The sequence below is a fragment of the Bos javanicus genome, chromosome 19 (genome assembly GCF_032452875.1).
Source record: "Bos javanicus breed banteng chromosome 19, ARS-OSU_banteng_1.0, whole genome shotgun sequence".
Classification (NCBI taxonomy): Eukaryota; Metazoa; Chordata; class Mammalia; order Artiodactyla; family Bovidae; genus Bos; species Bos javanicus.
Genome location: NC_083886.1, coordinates 55,200,965 through 55,221,052, shown reverse-complemented (window position 1 = coordinate 55,221,052; position 20,088 = coordinate 55,200,965). Strand labels below are relative to the sequence as shown.

Genomic DNA, 20,088 nt, shown 5'->3' with positions numbered 1-20,088 from the left:
GTGCAGCCTTCTGAGCTGACTCCACTTATTGTTCAGTCCTTGCCTGGAGAATCCCCGGGACAGAGGAGCCTGGTGGGCTGCCATCTGTGGGGTCGCACAGAGTCAGACACGACAGAAGCGACTTAGCAGCAGCATTGTTCAGTCAGGTCACTCGAGCACAAGACACTTGAATTCAGTGGATTGCAAAAAAAAAAAAAAAGTATCTAGAGGCTTTGATGGATTCTCTCCCTTTGGGGGTGGTTGTGATGGAGCCTGTGGCTCCAAAGATTCTCCCCCCACTCCACCCTCTATGAGAGATAGATTAAGTACAGTCAGGATACAGACATTTACATTATCTTACTAAGATGTAATCTAAACAACATACATGACAAGACAGGGCTCGCTCCCGGGCAGGGACGCCAGACACTGCTGCCAGGAGGGGAATCCTCCCCGGAGGAGCTCACAGGGTAGATTCAGGTCTACGTGTAGTCTGAGAGTTTTCTATCTGAAGAGAGGAGGATTTGACAGATTCTGAAGTTCATTCAAGAGCACAAAGAACTAACACAGACTTAGAGAAGGAACTTAAGGTCACGGTGGGTGGGGAGGGAGGGATGCGTTGGGAGTTTGGGGTTGACAGGCACACACTGCTGTATTTAAGAGAGATAACCAGGGAGACCTCCCCGGCGGCCCAGTGATTGGGACTCCGTGCTTCCACTGCAGAGGGCACGGGTTCGATCCCTGGTCAGGGAACTAAGATCCTGCATGCCACACAGTGCAGCCAAGAGATTAAAAAAATTAAAATCAAGGCATTATCTATTTTAAAAAAAGATAGACAACCAGTAGGGACCTACTGTATAGCACAGGGAACTCCTCTCAATACTCTGTGATAACCTAAATGGGAAAAGAATTCGAAAAGGAACAGATACATGTATATGCATAACTGAATCGCTGTGCTGGACACTGAGACACAGCACTGTTGACCAGCTATTCTCCAGTGAGGGCTTCGTCGGTGGCACAGTGGTGAAGAACCCGCCTGCCAATGCAGGGGATGCAAGTCCAGCCCCTGGGTCGGGAAGATCCTTGGAGGACAGCATGGCAACCCACTCCAGTACTTTTGCCTGGAGAATGCCATGGATGGAGGAGCCTGGTGGCCTACAGTCCATGGGGTTGCAAAGAGTGAGACACGACTAAAGCAGCTTTGCACGCATGCACACATACTGCCATCAAATAAAAAATAAAAAAAGAGAAGAACTGAAATATCTTTGGAAATAGAGGCGCCAAAAGGCAAGACCATGGGGAACTAACACGTGCCCACCTGCTGTGGACACTGTCCTGACCCTGGGGTGGAAAGTGAGGCTTCCTACTCTTGTGTTTAAGAAGAGGGGCTGCCTCCATCAACCATCAGAGGTGGGTGTCATAGGGGGATAATGGGAGCCGTGCCCTCTTGGTGCTGGGATGCCGCCCGTGGACCCCTCCCCCACCTCCCCCTCTTTCTGCCTGCCCCACCCACCCCCCAAGCCAGAGTGGCCCCTCACCATGATGATCATGTCCCAGAGCTCCTTCAGCAGGCGGACCTCTTTGTGACAAGCCTTAAGCTGCTTGTAGTCTGGGACGCTGACCTCGAACAGGCTCCCGGACTTGCACAGCGCCTCCATGATGCTCTCCATGGCCGCGATGCTCTTTTGTTGCTGCGGGCATAGGAGGAAGCCAGTGAGTGGGGTGCCTGTGCTCAGTGGAGCCTTCCCCCTCTGCCCCCACCCCGTCATGTCCCAGTGACCCTCAGAGCCGTCAGCACACTGTACTCCGACCCCACGCACACAGGAAGGCAGCAAACTTTCTAGTTGGGGGAGCAGCGCCTTCCCATCCGTCCCCCCAACCACCCCTGGCTTCTCTTGATGGGGCCTGGAGGGGAGGGCCCATAGGATGGCTGAGCTTGCCTGTCTGTGCGCGCACACACACACACACACACTCGGCCCCAAAGCTGGACCCATCGAGGCCGTGTTTCTGGGCTCACGAGAATGACAGTTTGAGAAAAGATGGGTCCCCAGAGTTACCACCCCATCTCCTCCTTGAGCAAAAATACCTTACTGAGGGACTTGTAGGGGTCGGGGTCGCTGAAGCTGAACGGGGCTTCTTGCCTGAACCTCTCTCTGAACTCATGCTGCTTGAGCTGCGGGAGGACCATGTGAGACGCTCAGGCCCCCCGCCCCAGGGCCCGGCCATGGTGGGAGCTGCAGCCTGCCCCCCCCCTCCCCCCGCCACGCCAGGCCACCGTACCTCAAACTGCTGGCACTTCCGCCTCAGGATGCTGACCTCGTTGGCCTGCAGGGGCGACACGTTCTGCTTCACCTGGAGGGCCAGCTTCTTGGTGTTTGTCCACTGCTCCGGCAGTTCCTGTGCAGGTAAAGGCCAAGGACCACTCCCTTTTCTGCTCTTTTTAAAAATTTTTCTAGTGTGAGATTGTTACGGACTCACGGGGAGCTGCAAAAATATCACAGGGAGGGACTTCCCTGGTGGCCCAGTGGCTAAGACTGCGATCCCAAGGCAGGGTGCCGGGGTTTGATCCCTGGTCAGGGAACTAGACCCCACGTGCCGCAACGAAAGACACTGTGTGCTGCAACTAAGACCCAGTGCAGGCAAATAAATCAATAAATAAGTATTGAAAAAAAACAGCACAGAGAGTCCTGCGTGCCTCCCTGCAGCCTTCTGCAGCGCTGGCATCCTGTACAACTGAGGCTCGATGGCCAAGCCCGCATCGGACCCTGGGTGTTTCTGTGAACAGATGACGGAACTTGTCGGGTTTTACCCTGTTTTAATCTCAGTCTACCTGTGAGTGTGTTGTATGCGCGTGTGTGAGTGCATGTGTTGCAGGCAGGTGTAGCCCCAGGCACTTCTGTCTCATGTATAGGTTCCCATAACCCCCACCACAATCCACATACCTCGCTGTTCGTCACTGCCAGGGAACCGTCCTGCGTCAGCTCTTTCCATCAGCACCTACCCTGCATCCCCAGCCTGGGCAGCCACTAACCTGTCTTCCCTTCCTGTAGTTTTGTCGTTTCAAGAATGACTTTATGGGGAGGGAGGTGGGAGAGGGGTTCAGGATGGGGAACACATGTACACCCGTGGCAGACTCATGTCAGTGTATGGCAAAACCACTACAATATTGTAAAGTAATTAGCCTCCAATTTAAAAAAAAAAAAAAAATATATATATATATATATATATATAAAAGAATGACTTTAGCAATCAGATGAAGTTTTGTATTTTCCAAGTTCTCCACACTTGAGCAAATATTGTACTTGCCGTAAAATATTTTAAAGACAAAAATCCCAGCCCCTAATCTCTTTGCCCACAGATAGGTATTGTCTTACTTTCTTCTACAATTAACTAACAGTCTTTGTTGGTGGTGGCATGCCTCAAACATTTATCAGGATTTTTACCACCCCACTTGCCCTGTCCACCGCCCCAGAGCTCCTGGGCCTGGCCACACACACTTCTAATCCTGGTCCTTACTGAGCCCTGGGCAGGGGGGAAAGGGGCCAAACGTGACGTGCTCTAAACCAGGGCCTGGGCAGCGCGAGAGGTCACCACAGCCACCCACACCACCCTGTTGCTCCCTCTGCTGGGGGTCTTGGGCACTGGCTGGCATCCGTGTCTCCTGGCACAGGGTGTCAGGCCTGTGTGACCAGACAGAGTCAGGGCAGAGAAAGGGAGCAGGTAGAGGCAGCCAGGTCTGGGAGGAGACAAAGCTCAGGGGGTGGCTTGACCCTGCCTGCAGGACCCATCTCCTCTGTCCCTCCCTCCCTCTACCCACCCCAGCCGCATACACAGATGCATTGGCACCAACATTGACATCCTGTAAATCAGCCATAACGTGCCAGGCTTCTTCAAGTCCCTGCATCCCCTGCCGTGGCCCCTCTGCTCCACGGGCATGGAGCTGCCTGGGAGCCTTCTCCTCCAGGAAGCTGATCTCTCTCACAGCCTCGCTGCTGGCCCCTAATCTTAGCAGGGTCTCTGCAGACCCTGTTCTCGGTCCACTGTCCCTCATACCCAGGCTCCCACTGGCTCAGGAGGCGGCGTGGGACATGAAGGCATTTCTAATCCATTGAAACACCAACTAAATGCAGGGACTATTCCCCTCCCACACTTGGGAGGCAATCTCCCTGTCCCCTCGTCTCTGGAGAGCCTTGTCCTCCCACCCCACTGTTCCCCAGGGATCTCAGGTCTAGAAGAGGAGGTTTGGCCCACAAGTTCCAGGTCACAAGGGCCCACCCTCCTCTGGCCCTGCCTCACAGGGCTCCAGCTCCCCCGACAGGGCATCCCAGTCCCGTCTACCTGCAGCTTCACGTGCGTCTCCTCGGGCATCTCCTCCCCGTAGGACTTGAGCAGCTCGATGGTCTGCTTCAGAGGCTCAAACATGTTGTCCGTGGCCGTCTGCCTCTCCTTGACCTTCATTAGATGCCCCATCACTTCCACGAGGCCATCATAATCCCCCTCCTTAACGGGCTTCGTTAAGCCCATCCTGGCAACTTTCATGAAGGCTTCCAGGTCCGCGAGGCTGGTGGGTGTGAGGCCGCATGTGATGGGCGCCCCCCCCAGGGGAGGGCCAAGTCCCTGTCTGGCACCCCATATTTCACTAGCTCAACTGGTCGGGGAGTCCCAGGTAGGGTCACATCTCAGGGTGGCCTTTGCAGGGCCTCCTGGATGGAAGAGCGGGATTACATGTTCTCGGGGCTCCTGGTGACTCCCAGCCCACCACTGCCTGTAACTGCACAGGTACCACCCTTGAGTTTCATGCCAGGCTTCCCTGCCCAACTAAAGGATTCCTTGTTGGTCAGACATAGTAAGTGCCCAGTAAAGAAGCAACGAACGAGGAACCAGGGCCCCTACTCCCCGCCAGGTGACACCTTCCTGCTGGGACCCACCCTCTGTGGGGCCACTGGTCTCTAAACCTGACCTTCAGCTCCACACCCGGTTGGCTGGAGGCCCTGGCACAGGGCTCCCCGGGGTGTGATCAGCGTCGGGCTGGTGGGGGTGGGGGTGGGCCCAGGGCAGCGGTCCTGGCGCCCACCTGTTGATGACGTGGTTGCCCAGGTGCCGCTTGAACATGAGGCTCCAGCGCTTGATGGTGTTGAGGAGGGCCTGCTTGAAGGGGCGGCAGTCACACTGCAGCCAGCCGTTGAACACCTTGGTGTTGTCGCACTTAGACACCTCCTCGTACAGCTTCTCGTAGGAGTCGATCTGGGAGGCAAGGACCCGCTCAGCCGTTGGGCTGCTGTGGTGGGGCCAGCACAGCGCATGGGAGCAGGGGAGGCCCTCGCAGTGCGCTCCTTTCCTTCTCCCAGCCCCAGCTGATGGCCCCTGCAGCCCAGAAGACTATTGCCGAACGCGGATACAGGCTGTCAGAAAGGGACATCACCGGGTGAGGCCAGCAGGGCTTCTGAAGGAGGGCGTGACTAAAGTTCCGAGGGGTGCAAGGGGTCCCGGGTGCCACGGGGCACCCTTAACTCCACCAGCTTTGTGCTGCTGCCTGTCCTAGAGGCTTTCAAGATCGGCAGCCAGCTGTCCCCACCCTGTCGTGGGAAAGACTGTGTCCCCTACCCCAAGCATCTCCCCTATGGCTAGGCCACCCTCACCAAGCTTCAGGAAAAGACATGAAGGTCTGTAAACTTATTATGTTTTCTTGTGTTCTAATATATATATATATATTTTGGCTACTCCATGAGTTTTGAGGGATCTTAGTTCCCTGACCTGGGAGCAAACCCAGGAAGAGTCGAGTCCTAACTGCTGGACCACCAGGAAATTCCCATCATGCTCTACATTCCTGATGCTTTGGCATTGGTGGCCTTGCTGACCCTGGAGGGACAAGCCCGGCCCTCCTCACAGGCTGGCTCATTCCTAGAGATAGCAGACAATCCTCCCCCGCCGCAGGACAGCGTTGTTTCATGTGCAAACAATGAACCAGAGTCCTCACCCCGATTTTTACCACCCACTCTCACATTTTAGGCCACTGTCCACCTGCTCAGGTATCACCCAGGGGGCCAGGTACCTGACAGCCTGAGACAGCCCATACACCCCTGAGTCACTGAAATGATTCAAACTAGCCCATCCAAAGCCAGCTTGCCCTGCCTTGCTTGCTCCTTCCCACGAGGACTCTAGCGCGAGTTCTCGGTCACGCTTTCCCCTCATTCTCTGTCTCCTGACACTGGTGCCCTGCTGGCGACACCCGTGGCCTGGAGTGCCCCCTCCTCTTGGGAGCCGTGGGTCACAAACCCTCTTTTCATGGTGGCTGTCTGCTGGTCTGTTGGTCTCTCCATACTTGAATAATAATAAAACCTACATTTAAAAAAAACATTCACCCGAGTTTTCAATCAAACCCGGTGCCCCTCCACAGCAGTGGGGGCGGGGAGGGCGTGGTTGATTCCAGGAGCGAGAAAACCGGTGGGCAAGGTCCACACACACCTGCTGCTGGAACTGGGCGAGGGTGGGCGGCGTCTTGGGGAGGGTCTCCTCGGGTCGGCTGTCCAAGTCCTCCCGGCTGATGGCGCGCCCGTAAGTGAGGAAGCTCCTCATGAACTCCTGCGGGTCGTCCGTCCACAGATAGGAGTAGCGCTCGAGGGAGTCCTGGTACTCCTCGGCCTCCTTCACGGCGCTGATGACCAGGTTGGAAATCTCCTCCCGCATCTCTATGAGGTCCGTCATGTCTTCCAGGTCGGTCTGCAGGCGGGCAGGAGGGGAACAGACAGGTGAGGGCTTCGCCCCGTGGGCTCCCTGACCTGGAGAGCGGTTCAAGTGTTGGCTCAAGTGTCGCTAACCTCCCGAGATGAGAGGAGGGGACACATTCCCACTGGCGGCGTTCTCCCATGTGAAGGTGCGCCGGACGTGACTTTTTGCCTGGCAGACCCCAGGACGACTCACGCATAGCTTCATTCATTTAGTAGTTACTCACCTGCTGTGTACACGCGGTGGGAGGGGGCACTGGGAGTGTGGACAGGGCTCACGGGGACGTGGACAGTCCTGGGATGGGGTCACAAGTTTATCAGTAAATCAAAAACTGAGTCATCATGACTCTCATCCTTGTATCCAGGTGTAGCGGGGAGGGGGTTGGGGGACACCCCCTGAGAAGTGATCGTCGGTCTGGGAGCTGATGGACGGGAGGTGAAGAGCCAGAGAAATAGCAAAGGGCCTGCGCTGAGAGGAGGCACATATCTGAGGACCTGAGTGGAGACCACATGGACGGCTGCAGCAGGAGCACGGGAGGCCCTGGCTGGACAGGCCTTTTGCATTTCGAGAGACAGAAAACGCAATCCAAGTTGGTCTTAGCGAAACGGTAGCGATTGGCTCCCGTAACTGGAAAATCTCAAGGTGGAGGGTGTGTATGAAACATGTTTTTTGAGGTTTCTATATCTTAACAAGTATTCTTGCCTAGAGAACCCCATGGACAGAGGCGCCCGGGAGGCAGCAGTCCACAGGCCCACACAGACTCGGACACGACTGAAACGACTCCACAGCAGCAGTAAGAGGTTGTGGCATCTTAAAAATCTCGCTGGGAATCCCCTGGCCGTCCAGTGGTTAAAGGCTCAGCACTCTCACTGTTGCAGGCCCGGGTTCGATCCCTGGTCAGGGAACTACAAATCCCACAAGCTGCCTGATGTGGTGCAAAAGAAGAAAAAAAAAAAAATCTTGCTGGCTGGGGAGAGACGGCCCCCCCGCAGGGCCAGCCACTTCTAAGAGAGCGAAGGGCTGGGATGGGGGCACGCCTTGTGCAAACCAGACAAATGCCCAATCACCTCCTTTATCTAACCAATCCACATATCCCAAGCCCGTGTTTCCCCTACTCTATTACCCCAGCGCCAGGTACCAGATAACCGGAGATGACCCTGGGGCCTGTCTGGAGCAGTTTCCCTAGCTCTACCAGCCTCTGGCCTGGGCTTCCCTCCACCCTCCTCCTGCCTCCTGACCAAACCTGCTGCTCCCTACTTCGCCCCTGAACGGCCGACCGCGCCTCTCCTTTCTTGGGGAGCTGTGAGCAACATTACGTTTTCTATCAGTGGCACTGACCTCTCTCTGTAGTCACTCAGTTGCCTCGATAAATTAAAACCTTGCAAATGAGATCAGGGCAGGGTGTGCACAGCCTGGGGTGTGGCCGGGTCACCGGGATCGTTACTCTGCCTTGCTCTGTTCTGCTGCATCACGCGAGGACCCCAGGGCGGGTGGAGGAGCCCCAAACGTGTGGCCCTTCAGATTCTAGAGCCACATGTCAGGCTCCGGCTCTCATCAGCCTGTGTTGGTCCCACACGTCTGTGCCTGAGTGGACCTCTGGGGGTGTGGTTCACTCTGTGCTAAGCTCCAGAGCAGCTCGCCATGGGCACTTGGGCCTGGAACACTACCTCTGTGTGGCTCAGGAATCCTCAAATCGTTCTCTCTGCCTGGGAATCTCCTCCCGTCCTGCTCAACTCAGAATGCAGCTCAGCTGCTCTGGGGAGCTGTCCTTAACCTGGCCAGGTATTTCCTCCTGTCCTCACATCACTACACATACCTGGTCCCTGACAGCACAGAGCATCTTGCTGGAAATGTTTGTTATTACAAATAATACACACCCGTCATCAAGAAGTTCAAACAAGGCAGAGCATATGAAACAAAAAGCCCCCTTTACTTGCCCTGTCCCCCCGCCTCCCTCGCCCCCATCCTGTCTCCCAGAAGTGAGCACTCTTGACAGTTTGGAGTGTGTCCTTAGGAAGACAGGCCTTTGTTTGCTTAAATGAATGAAATCACATTCTAAACATAGTTCCGCAGCTTGATAAACACTTGATAACACACCACGAGCCTCCTTCCATCCCAGGCTCCCTTTTGTGACTCATTTAGATGCCTTTGTCTGGATGGGCCTGAAGCTACTGAAGGACTCCTGTATTTGATGGCCATTTAGGTCTTTTCCAATGTTTGCTTAACTGCCCCACAAACCATGCTCCAACAAGCACACCCCTCTCAGACCTCCCCCTTCAGGGAGGCTGAATTTCCCCCGCCTTTGCATCCCCAGGATCTGATCTGTGTTTTAGGTCGTGGGTGGGTATTTAATGCATTCAGAGCAAACGGGTGTGGGAGCCAGTGGAAGGCACATTTGTCAAAGAGCCTGCATGCTCAGAGGATCAGACTGTAAATTACGGGAGGGAGGAAAACAGCAGGAAGTGGGGCAGGAAAGCACACTCGGCATCTCGCTGTGGGTGGGGAGGTGTTGAGGGAATGAAAACCAGGTCGACCAAGGACAGGTCCACTCTGGCGAGAGAAATCGGGCCACCACCCGCAGGGGAGCCTGGTAGAACGGAAGCCCCTGGGCTCCTCATCACACACGGGACCACCACCATGAAACACACACACACGACCAAGCGCTGCCGCATCAGTAAGGCGATTCTGACCCCAGGTAGCAGTTGGTGGCAGGGAAAGTGGTGGGGCCGTAACCAAGTCCAGACTGACCTTGTAGTGCATCCTGCCCTTGGCCAGTCTGGGGATGAGCTTGGCTGCATTGTAGATGTCGGTGACCAGACTCCCGATCAGCGCCAGGAAGCCTCGGTCCCCACCCACCTCCAGGGATGGATTGAAGACCAGCCCATCGTCCTCCAGCTCCATGCGGACCTCGAACAGCGGCGCGACGCTCTCCTAAAACAGGGTGTTATGGGGTCAAGGCCCTGCCCTTGGCTAACCGTTCTCAATGCCTGATGTTCACCCAGGCACCAAACAAGGTCTAGGGCTGGCTCCTGCTGGCTAGGACCACTACTGAGAGCATACTCCCCACCAAGGGCCCATGAGCTGGGACCGCTACAGAGAGCACACTCCTCACCAAGGGCCCATGAGCAACAGCTGTGCAGCCCAATGCAGCACCACCAGGCCAAACGCAGGCTGGGTGTCCAAGCCAGATGGAGCAGCAACGACTGAGTGCTTAGGAGACCCACTACCTGCGTTCAAGCCCATATCTGCTACTGACCAGCTGTGTGGTCTCAGGCGAGAACCTCAATATTGTTTCCCCAGATATATAAAATGAGCAGACTTGTTTCATAGAACAGAGGCAATTGTTGTCCCCATCTCTTTGGGTTACCGTGGGGATTAGATGGATAGTTAACATACAGAGCGTGTGGGGCAGGGGCGGGGGGCATCCCAGCCAGGCAGGATGGCCTCTGCTGAGCTCCAGAAAGGACAAGCCTCACGTTCCACAGAGGTCCTGCTTACAAAGTGGGCACACGGTAACCCTGTCTGTTCCTGGTCCTCCTTGTGAGGTTGCAGATCCTAGGTGTGGTCTTGGGTGACAGAGGACAGGATGGAGCCCACCCAATGCACCAATAAATCTCAAGAGTGCAGGCCGAGGCCCACAGGTGCTTGGGACCTGTTCCATGGCCACTAACCTTCCTCCAAACGTAGTCCACACTGGCCCTGTGGTGGCCAGCTCAAGAGCCCCCTGGCTGTATGACTGGGGGAGACTCTGCACTAGTGTCTGAGTGAGCTAAGTGGGAGAGGTCAGCTGTGATGAACTCAGTTGAGCAGACCTTGCTTGAGACTCTGTCTTGGGGGGGCCACTCCTACTGGTTGGCCACTTGCAAATACAGAGTCTCCCTGGGACTTTTTAGGAAGGACAGTGTGTTATCAGGGCCTCATCAACCATTTGACCATGACTGCTCTCTTTGTAGGGATAAATACTACACATTAGCTACCTTCGTTGCTGATATTGCATTGCTATATCTTGCTTGCTGAGTCTTTCTTGTTGTTTAGTCACTAAGTCATGTCTGACTCATTTGTGACCCCATGGACTGTAGCCCTCCAGGCTCCTCTCTGTCCATGGGATTTCCCAGGCAAGGATACTGGAATGGGTTGCCATTTCCTTCTCCAAGGGATCTTCTCCACCCAGGGATTGAACCCACATCTCTTGCATTGGCAGACAGATTCTTTACCACTGAGTCACCAGGGAAGCCCTTGGTGAGCCCTACAGCTAGTAATGCCTTCTACTTTCACCAACAGACTCTGGGGTCTGTTGATAATCTGGTGACAACTGCCCTCTGCACCTGTGTCGGGGTGTCTCACTGTGGTGCCCACCACCCTCTCCTGAGAGTGAGCTGAGTGGGCTTGGTCTCTGATCTTGCCCTCCTGGGCAGTATCCAAAGTCACTTGGGAGCCCCTGTAGTGAAAAAGACACAGGCAGGGCACAGCTCAGGGAGAACAGGCCAGGATGCAATTAACCAGCAAACCCACTCTGCTGACCTGGTTTAAGCTTCTGCTCGATTCGGCAGAGGGTGGAGAGGGTTGGATGACACTGCCAACAGGAGGGCACATCCCACCCCCAGGCTACAGGAGGAGTGGCCAGCGGTGCCTGCTTTTCCTCAACCGACAGCAACACAGGTCAGCTCGGCTCTGTGGCGGTGTGCTTAGCCCATTTATGCTGTAGCACATTCAGGGTGACCAGATGTCCCGGGGTGCAGGACTTTCAGATTTGAAATCAGGATAAGTTTGTCACCCTGGGCAGATTTTAATAAGTCTGTTCTTTCATCAGGAAACCACAGATTATAGATTCCAGTGTAAACCTTATCTCATATTTATAATAGATATGTATGTGTACGCATATACATAAATCTCACGCCTGTCACTTACATCTGCAACCATGTTGTCCATCAGGTAATTTAGAGACTTGCGAATGAATTGGTCAAATTCATCTAAGACCATGCTGTCAATGTAGTTGACGTAATCCTTCCAGGACTGGCTTGTCGTATCTGCTCTGAAGAGTTCTGCATTTTCCTGCAAACAGAACCACATGGCTGCTTGCTGTTTCACTGGGTCTACCTGTTTCCTCTTTAGTCAATTTATCCAATGACTTTCTGGACTACCCTTGTCCTCGTTTACACGCTCCACACCCAGAGGTCTGATTTTGGCTTCCTGAATGTGCCAGGCTCTTCCTAGGTCAGTGCCTTTGTCTAGGCTGCTCCTTCCCATTCATGCCAGGTATGACCTGCTTCTCCTTGACCCTCCTTGATCACCACCCCCATTCATCTCAGGTTTGGCTCCTGGCCCTGCCCCCCACCTGCGTTCCCTCTAGTGACCCATTATTTGTGCCTGTGATGACACAGATGACAATGCTGAATTATTGTCTTTAGTCTGTACCTCCCCTTGATGCCAAGCATCACGAGGACAGGAATTGACTGTCCTTCACACCATTATACCTCTGGCACTAAGCCAAGTGTCTGGAGCAGAGCAGGAGCTGGTGGATGGATGGATGAGTGGGTGGGTGGGTGGATGAGTGGGTGGGTGGGTGGATGAGTGGGTGAATGGTTGGATGGGTGAATGGATGGGTTGATGGTTGAATGAGTGATGGATGGTTGAATGATATATGGGTGGATAGATGGTTGAATGGTTGGGTAGGTGGGTAGATGAATCTATAAGACACTGAGTGTTACGAGGACACACGAAGTTGAACACGACCCAGCCTGTACCCTCAGGCAGTTACGTTCTAATAGGGAAGACACGACACAGGCTTAAATAGCTTCAGTGTAAGATAGAAAACAATGCTTCACAGGACTATTATGGGAGTCCAGGACTCGAGCAAACTTATGTGATGACAAAGCCTCTTCCTGGCCCTGAGCCAGATTTCTCTCTCCCATATTGTTTCCAATACATCTGGGAGTGTTAACAGGTTAATCAGTTAACTCTTTCAAGTAACCTTTTTGCTGTTTAACAAGTTAATTTACTGGGACCTTCTGGTACCAGAGCAAAGGAAGAAGAGCTGGAAACAAAGTATTTCTTGGCCTAGTCAAGTCACTCCACTTAGTAAGGACCTTCTGAGCAATGATTTGACCATAAGAACAGCTCAGCAGACCCTCCTCCTTCAAGGTGGCCTGCTGGTCTCAGATTCAGCTATCCCCAGGGACCCTGTAGAAATATGTCATTTGTCCACACTGATTTATGTAGGGGGAGGAGGCTCTGACATCCTTAGAGGAGGACAGACATGTGGCCAGAGGATCGGGCTTCCAGGTGAGCAATCAGCAGAGTCTGCTGTTATAAAATCAGACTCCTGGATTAAAGGTTGCAGACATGCGACGTTTTATGAAACCTCCAGCCCCTCCCCACCCTGCTCCTTCCTCCCTGGCTACTGAAAGCACGTGGACTCTCTAAGGCCTTCCCAGGCATCTCCTCACCGCGACCATGGCCTGGATCTTCAGGCCAGCATCCTTGACCACAGTGTAGCGCTTGTTGAGGTTGGCCACCCTCCCATCCAAGTCTAACAGGGCCTCTTTCTTGTTGTCCTTCCTTTCAAACATCGGGTTGGCTGACCAGTCCTGGAGGGAAAACATGAGCAGGAGAAAAGCGCCTGGAGAAAAAGCTTCCAGTCTCACTCCTTCCCAATACACCTTTAGGAGTAAGTGTCCCCGCCCTGAGGTGGGCCTCACAGAGGCTGAGGGACCGCCAAGCACTGTTAGACAGTTTTCAATGATGTGACTCAAAACTAACAGGGGCCTTGCGGGACCACAGAGAGACCCCTGGGCATTTCGCCCCATCAGGCCTGGAAGGAGCCTGCCTAGGGAAAGCAGTATCTGACCCTCTCATCAGGAACCACAGGAGCTGGAGGTGAGGGGACATGGTGACTGGATCCAGAGACGTGTGTGAAGATGCTCAGTGTCCAGGACAAAAGGGACACAAGGGAGAGAATAGTGACTGGAGGAAGTGCCTGGGGACTGGGGAAATGCTGCTGTTTCCAGACTGAAAGCTTCTTGTGAATCCAGGGAATATTAACAAAAGGAGACACACGTCTGGACACACGCTGGTGATGTGTCTGAGCCCTGATTACGACCAAGGACTATCTGCCTCTGGTCAGAGAGAACAGGGACAGCAAAGGGAAGTCGTACCACAGTCAAGTTTTTTCAACATCGTGGCTACAAGAAGGGGTGGCTGCAGCCTGAACTGTGTCTCCCGCCAGATTTATATGTTGAAGTCCTAATCTCTAACACTCAGGATGTTACTGCATTTGAGAGAGGGCCTTTAAACAGGTGATTCAGGTGAGGTCATTAAGACGGGTTTTAATCCAATACCACTGGTGTCCTTATAAGAGGAAATTAGAACACAGAGAAACTGTGGTGTTGAAGACTCTTGAGAGTCCCTTGGACTGCAAGGAGAACCAACCAGTCAATCCTCAAGGAAATCAGTCCTGAATATTCATTGGAAGGGCTGATGCTGAAGCTGCAATACTTTGGCCACCTGATGCAAAGAGCTGACTCATTGGAAAAGACCCTGATGCTGGGAAAGATTGAGGGCAGGAGGAGAAGGGGACGACAGAGGATGAGATGGTTGGATGGCATCAACCAACTCAATGGACATGAGTTTGAGCAAGCTCCAGGAGTTGGTGATGGACAGGGAAGCCTGGCGTGCTGCAGTCCGAGGGGTTACAAAGAATCAGACACAACTGAGCAACTGAACTGAAGAGGACACAGGGAGAAGCAGCCATCTACATGCCCAGGAGATAGGCCTCAGGAGGAACCGAACCTGCTAGCACCTTGACCTTGAACTTCGCACCTTCAGGACTGTGGGACAATACATTTCTGCTGTGTAAGCTGCCCAGTCTCTGGTCCTTTGCTATGGTGGCCAGAGCAGATGAATATAGAGATCTTTCTAGACTACTGAAGGAAAAGAACCACATCAAAAAATCCTTTCTTTGGACAAGCTAGGTGAGATCCAAAGAAAGAGCTTAAGACAAGCAAGGACTCAGAAAGCAGGTCATCAACACATCCTTTCTGAGGCAATGACTTGAGGAAATGGTCTGATCAAATGAAAATTGAATCAGAAAAAAGTAGGGTGGGCAGTGGCTTTTGCCTACAATTTATTGAGTTACATCTAAGTGGATGGTGATGAAATGACTGTGAACTATAATGCAGGAAAGAGTTTCATACCAAGATAAGCCAAAGGTATCTCAACACAGATGAGATGCTTTCTAATGAACAGATTATGATGGCCCGTGGCAGGTGTCTGCAGATTTGGGCCTTGATGACAGACCATGTTGGGGAGGGGGTGCCAGGGAAGGCTGTCCCCCAGTTTTCTGGATCGGGCTTGAGAGAAAGGACCCATGGTGCTCTTCATTGAATGATGAACATATTCCCAGCAGGGCTGAGTCTTAGCACCTCTTCCCTGACTGCACCCTCATTCCTGGTATCCGCCTGGCAGAGGGCGGCCCCCATGTTCACTGAGCTCAACAGAACCAAATGGAATGGAACTCTGCAGAACGACCTGGGGCTTTTCTGCCCTGGAGCCACCCTGATGTCACCGTTCTGTGGCCCTGAGCCTCGCCCAGCAGGTCCCTGCTGCCCTGGGCACTTTACGTGAGCATCTCCGAGGGGCCCGTTTGCTCAGGACTCTGTCCCAGGTCCCTATTTAAGCCCCACTCTGGGTCTTCCCAGGGGGCACTAGTGGTAAAGAACCCGCCTGCCAATGCAGGAGGCGTGAGACTCGGGTTTGACCCCTGGGTGGGGAAGATCCTTTGGAGGAGGGCACAACCATGCACTCCAGTATTCCTGCCTGGAGAATCCCACGCACAGAGGAGCCTGGTGGGCTATGGTCCACAGGGTCGCAGAGTCGGACACAGCTGAAGCGACTTAGCACGCACACACACGCTGTGCTTTGCGGGTTACTCACCTTCATGGCCTGGGAAATCCCCTCGACGTTTTGCTTTGCTTTTTGTATTCTGTTCTGCAAGTTGTGTAGAATTTCTCGCATCTCTTGAATATATTCAAACACACCTGAGAGAGAAGCATGAAGGGATCTTACAAAAGGAAAGATTTAGCAAAGGCTGACTTGACAATCAGTACTGTAACACAGCTCTGGGCAAGTCCCCCTGCCTCTCTGGAGCCTGAAGCAGAGAAAATGGTGGAGAACTTCCAGAAGGGCAGCACTGAGGGGTAACACACACCGTTTGTCCCTTTGGAATCAGGACCTCCCCATCCCCAAGTGGGCGGATCACTGATTCCACAAGAACTCCAGATGCCCGACGGGTTGGACCCCACCTCCGTCCCTCTCACCCAAGTTTAACTCAAAGGGAAGCAAATATTGCCTTCACACCTTCACCATTCCAGAACAGTGTCGTCTCAGCATTCAATAATTTGACATCAATTGCTTCCAATTCTGACTTTATCAGTGGAAATTCTACGTCCTTTACGGTGGTCTTTATCTGCAAAACAAGGGCTACAGTTTCAGGGCATTTGTTTCAAATGCATGCAGATTTAAAATTGTCTCCTGGTAATGGTGCTTATTACTCAATACCAACCAAACCAGCTACCATTAGTGTGATTTAACTGGGAATTATGTGCACAAAGTTCAGGAGATTCCAACTTTTAAAATTATTTTTTTTTATCATCAAGGATTTATGTATATGCTTAACTCTGAATCACTTATGTTATGGGATGGAAAGAGGAGGAAATTCACTAATGCAAAAACAACGTGTATATAATCCAAAACTTAAAAAATCTGGCTTGTGCTCAGTTGCTTCAGTCATGTCCAACTCTTTATGACTCTGTGGACTGTAGCCCGCCACGCTCCTCTGTCCATGGGATTCTCCAGGCAAGAATACTGGAGTGGGTTGCCATGCCCTCCTCCAGGGGATCTTCCCAACCCAGGGATAGAACCCAAGTCTCCTGCATTGTAGGCGGATTCTCTGCCACTCAATCACCGGGGAAGCTTAGAATCATAAAAAAGGAAATCCGAGGAATCAGTATGCCCTGTTTAGTACTTTTCGACAGCTATGTTATAAATCCACACCTTTAGGGCATTTTTCCCAGACATCCCCCTCACCCCATCCCCAGCAGATTCTTTAAAGCTTTACCACCACCCTCCCCACTCTCGCCTAGCTCAGACATTAATGCCTGGGGTCTCTCTCGACAACAGAAACTTGTTAAGAATAAGAAGTGCGACGTTTCTGGGGCATTTCTCAGAACATCGCCTGGGCCGTGATCTAAAGCTTGAAATGTGATTATACGGAGGAGGTCCAGGATCTGTGGAGAAGCTGTTCCACTAGTTAAAGCATCAGGGTGAACTGCAAGGGAGGGTCCACACAGGCTCGATCTGGGTCTGCCCCGAGCTAAGAAATTCATGTAACGCTTGAAAGCGTCAGTTCACAGAATAGAAAAACAGATGGAGGGTGTACACAGTTTTTTTAAATATAAATTATTCTTTTAAATAATAAGCACCATTTGTGTGCTTCAGAACATTGTCCTATCTGGTAACATTTTGATTTACACGTAAGGTTCTCAAGGATAGGTCTATATAAAGTGAGGGATGACATAGAAGTTAAATTGCATGTTAGATGCTATTTGCCTTTCACAATAACCCTTGACATATACTTAGTACTTTAAATGGAGCCCCCTCCCCACCTATGTCCTCCTTTTCAAACAATTAATCCCTGGAAAAGGTACGGTATGGGCAGAGAAATAAAGCTTAATGGCTATTACCAGTGGACAGCAGACAGAAGTAAAAGAGAGCACGGACAGGATTATAAAGTGAGTCAATGTGAAATCTTGATTCCATTTATCAACCTTTGGATGTTAAACAGTTATACCAATAGCCCAGACAAGAGCTAAATATTATTACCCTTTTGTGATTGCCCAGAGTAAACAAAGCTCGCAGTGACGGGATGCACTCAGTATGCCCTGTTTAGTACTTTTCGACAGCTATGTTATAAATCCACACCTTTAGGGCATTTTTCCCAGACATCCCCCTCACCCCATCCCCAGCAGATTCTTTAAAGCTTCCCCACCACCCTCCCCACTCTCGCCTAGCTCAGACATTAGTGCCTGGGGTCTCTCTCGACGACAGAAACTGTGTTAAGAAGAAGAAGTGCATTTAAAGGCAGTTATCCCCAGCCTTTTCAGCACCAGGGACTGGTTTTGTGGAAGACGATTTGTCCACCGGTGGGGATACAGGAAGTGGTTTTGGGATGAGTCAAGCACTTCACATTTACTGTGCGCTTTATTTGTACTATTATTACATCAACTCCACCTCAGATCGTCAGGCATTAGATCCTGGAGGTTGGGGACCCCTGATCTAAGGGACCCCAGGAGCATCACTAGAGAGGGGAGCCAGTATCAATAATAAGGATCATTGTAGACACTTAGCTCCAGGTCCTAACATTGCCTAACATTTGTCCATTCTTGTCTAACATTTTTATTTGAACAATGTCATTCACTGCTGAAGCTAACATGCTTCCCCAGCATGTGCTTGGTTGGGGTTTGTTTGGAAATACAGAAGTGGAAGATAGTTTTCTGTTTTATTCTAATTAATATTTGTTGGATTTTTTTGTTTGTTTCTGATTGCATCATTGTAAAAAAAACCCCAAAGACTCTTGCACTGAAAGTAACCCATGAACATTTTTCCATGTGACTGCATCTCTAAGGCTTCTGTTTTTCCTAAATGCCATGGCTGGGGGCGCATTCTAGGGAATGGATGAATATGGCCTTCTTTGAGTCTGAAGAAAGTTGATTCTGGAGGGAGCTAATTCAAGGACATGCACTTAAGGCAGGCCCTGGGATTTCATGGTTCACAGGCCACTCTCAGGGCCTCTCTGGTCATCTGCTCCCTTCCTTCTGCAGCCCGAGTTTCTGCTCGCTCTTGTTTCTCTGCTGCCCCAAGACTCCAGTGGTAAATGAGGCTGGGACCCAATCCTAAATTCCCAGGGTTCGGGCTTCCCGGCTGATCCAGTGGTTAAGAATCTGCCTGCCAACGCCGCGGACACAGGTTTGATCCCGGTCAGGGAAGATCCCACATGCCATGGGGCAACTGAGCCTGTGAGCCGCAACTGGGGAGCCCATGTGCTGCACCTACTGAAGCCCACGGACCTAGCGCCCATGCTCTGCAGCAACAGAAGCCACCGCAACGAGCAGCCTGAACACCACAGCTAGAGGAGGCGCGTGTACAACAACAAAGACCCCGCACAGCCAGAAGTAAATAAATATTAAAAAAAACAAATTTCAGGGTTCAAGGAGAGAGAAACTCGCTGGCCCCTTTTGGATGAGGCATCATGGTAGACTGAATAATGGCCCCCAAAGGTGGCCACTTCCTAATTCCCAAGACCTGGGATACTATGTCACGTCGCCTTTGGCAAACAAGAGGGTTTGCAGCGTGATTCAGTTAAGGACCTTGACGTCAGGTGGGCCCAACTGGATGGCAAGGTCCTTATAAGACGGAGCCGATAAAAACAAATGAGAAGGGAGTGTGACGACAGAAGTGGAGGTGTGGTGATCCGCGGGTGGTGTGACGTGGCCTCCAGCCCAGGAATGCGGGCGACTCTAGGAGGTGGAAAAGGCAGGGACAGGGATTCACCCAGAGGGAGGCTCCAGTCACTTTCACGGAAACATACTCCATTCTACTCCACATGGGGCTCGTACACCTTTGTCCTAAACGAAACCCCCCCCCAGAATGCGGCGAACAAAAACCCAATGTGGCACCAGCTCACCTCGTTGTACCAGCCGACGATGAGCTCCAAGTTGCCCACGAACTTCCGGAAGGTTTCGTACTGGGAGAACAGGTTCTCGGCGCTCGTGGGGATGTCCTTCTGGTGCTGGAAGTTCAGGTACTTGACCTCTCTCAGCACTGCCACCAACTGAGGCAAGTGAAGAGGACAGAAGCGGTCAGGTCTCACGGCACAGGGCTTGGCAGCACACGTGCAGGTCTGTCCCTGGGAGGCTTCTGCAGCCCCCAGGGGGAGCTGAGGGGGAGGCCCACCTGGGGGACAGGCTCTGCTGGCAGGATCAGGATGCTGCCTTCCTCAGCTCAGTCCATGACCCCCTCACCTGCCCCCACCTTTCTTTGAGGTACCGATCGCCACCTCCTCATGTGTGACCTGTTACGCTAGTTTACTCCTCCATCCGCTCTTCTCCTGGCCCTTCCTCCACCGCCTGCCCCCTCAACCCCTGCCCTTCTCGCTCTGTAGGAGGCAAGCTTCAGAAGGACAGAGATCTTTGTTGGTTCGCTAATTTATCCCCAGCACTTACACAAAGTAAGTGCTTAGTAAATGTTTGTTGAATGAAAGAATGCATGTTAGTGGAAGAGACGGTTTCAGAGGGAAAGTCACATGTGCGGCCCCTGCCTTGCTGAAATCAC

The 20,088-nt window shown here is 52.5% G+C and overlaps 1 protein-coding gene across 5 annotated transcripts in view; it reads right to left on the bottom strand.

Annotated features, from left to right (window-relative positions):
• DNAH17 (dynein axonemal heavy chain 17) overlaps window positions 1–20,088 on the bottom strand; it is a 94,733-nt gene that overhangs the window by 59,858 nt on the left and 14,787 nt on the right. For all 5 annotated transcript variants that reach the window (XM_061389837.1, XM_061389836.1, XM_061389833.1 and 2 more), the window contains 12 exons: window positions 19,442–19,588; window positions 16,057–16,165; window positions 15,634–15,737; window positions 13,149–13,289; window positions 11,611–11,754; window positions 9,451–9,633; window positions 6,442–6,696; window positions 5,051–5,220; window positions 4,315–4,537; window positions 2,257–2,373; window positions 2,063–2,149; window positions 1,515–1,667 (listed from right to left, as the gene is read on the bottom strand). In XM_061389837.1, the coding sequence (XP_061245821.1) occupies window positions 1,515–1,667; window positions 2,063–2,149; window positions 2,257–2,373; window positions 4,315–4,537; window positions 5,051–5,220; window positions 6,442–6,696; window positions 9,451–9,633; window positions 11,611–11,754; window positions 13,149–13,289; window positions 15,634–15,737; window positions 16,057–16,165; window positions 19,442–19,588 (1,833 nt within the window). The remainder of the gene's footprint in view (window positions 1–1,514; window positions 1,668–2,062; window positions 2,150–2,256; window positions 2,374–4,314; window positions 4,538–5,050; window positions 5,221–6,441; window positions 6,697–9,450; window positions 9,634–11,610; window positions 11,755–13,148; window positions 13,290–15,633; window positions 15,738–16,056; window positions 16,166–19,441; window positions 19,589–20,088) is intronic.